Raw genomic sequence first — 1,289 nt, forward strand, 5'->3', positions numbered from 1 at the left:
TCTTGAGACTTCGGTCGCGAAACTCAGAATGAACCGGTGGAGAGCAAGGAAAAATGATGCCGATCAGCTTGGCGGGTTGCCATGGCCCATGAAATCCATGATGGATCGCAAAGAGGCATCGAGTTGATGCTCAGCTGTATCCTGTCCCGTCCGACGGACGCGTGATTTTTGAAGGGCTCAAATCGTCCTGTGGCCGTGATACAGTAAAACCCGTCTTAAATGAACCTTGATAAACCTGATATCCTGTCGTACATGACATACCTCGTGTCCACCAAGTCCGTTCCCAGATATTAGAGAACTTCAGTTTCTGGAATATACCGTCACCTTGGAATAAAATGTTGCAATAAAATCGTACTTAAAACGTAACTTGCATATTTATATACCCAAACCTTGTTCCAGTGGAATATAAGAGGGTCAAGATATTCCAGTGCCATAGCTCAACGGATTCCTGTAAGAACCTTTAACCCGATAAACTCGACATCAGTCTAGGTGATACCGCACCAATCGCGTGCGGCAACCATGGGCAAAGGGAAACCAGCCAACCCGCAAAACCTCGGTGCTGGCCACGACCCCCGCGCGACTCCCGGACAAAGCCGACAGAGGTTCCAGAGCAATGGACAAACGCGCTAATCAGCTCCTTACCTGGACACCTTTAAAGACTACAGTACGTGTTCATTCTGACGGTGCCACTGGACAAATTGTCACTAACTACTATGATTATGCAGTCAGACGTCGAGTTGGACGGTGACGAGCCACAAGTTCTGCAAGCCGTGTCAGCGCCACCCGTACGCAGTGGTGGAGGCGATGACGAGGCAGAACCTCGGCTCAAGCGACAGCGTCGAGTAAACAAGAGCGAGAAAGCCCGCAAAAAACGCATCACATACTCTGTGAAAGCAGACTGCATGCTCATGAACGAGGTGGTTGGTGATGACGGGATCCTCGAGCTTCGTAACGCCTCGAAGACCGAGCGGTGGGTCGAAATCACGGAGCGACTTGGCTCAGCGCTGAGCAAGAAGCTGTTTGCTGACGGTGTACGCAAGCACGTTGACAAGTTGGGGAAAGAGTACCGATCGAAGCGCGCAAAGGAGAGAGCCATGTCAGGTATGACTTCTGCTACGGAATTTCCGCTCGCTGGTTGTGTGTAAGCTACACCTATGTATACCGCAGGCCAAGAACCACATAAGTCTATCGACGAAAACGAGCTGGAGCGTTTGATGGAGGTTTATTTTCAGAAGAAGGACGATGAAACCTTGGTACACAGCAAGCGTACCGAATCCAAGACCAAAAAG

General features: G+C 50.2%; 1 protein-coding gene across 1 annotated transcript; it reads left to right on the forward strand.

Annotated features, from left to right (window-relative positions):
• Positions 1-535: 535 nt before the first annotated feature.
• Positions 536-1,283, forward strand: PITG_21693 (uncharacterized protein; the record flags this gene model as incomplete). Its single annotated transcript, XM_002996819.1, has 2 exons — positions 536-664; positions 726-1,283. The coding sequence occupies 2 exons, from the start codon at positions 614-616 to the stop codon at positions 1,143-1,145; spliced, it is 471 nt and encodes a 156-aa protein (XP_002996865.1).
• Between the last annotated feature and the right edge of the window lie 6 nt (positions 1,284-1,289).

Source organism: Phytophthora infestans, genomic scaffold, assembly GCF_000142945.1.
Source record: "Phytophthora infestans T30-4 supercont1.869 genomic scaffold, whole genome shotgun sequence".
NCBI classification, from domain to species: Eukaryota; Oomycota; class Peronosporomycetes; order Peronosporales; family Peronosporaceae; genus Phytophthora; species Phytophthora infestans.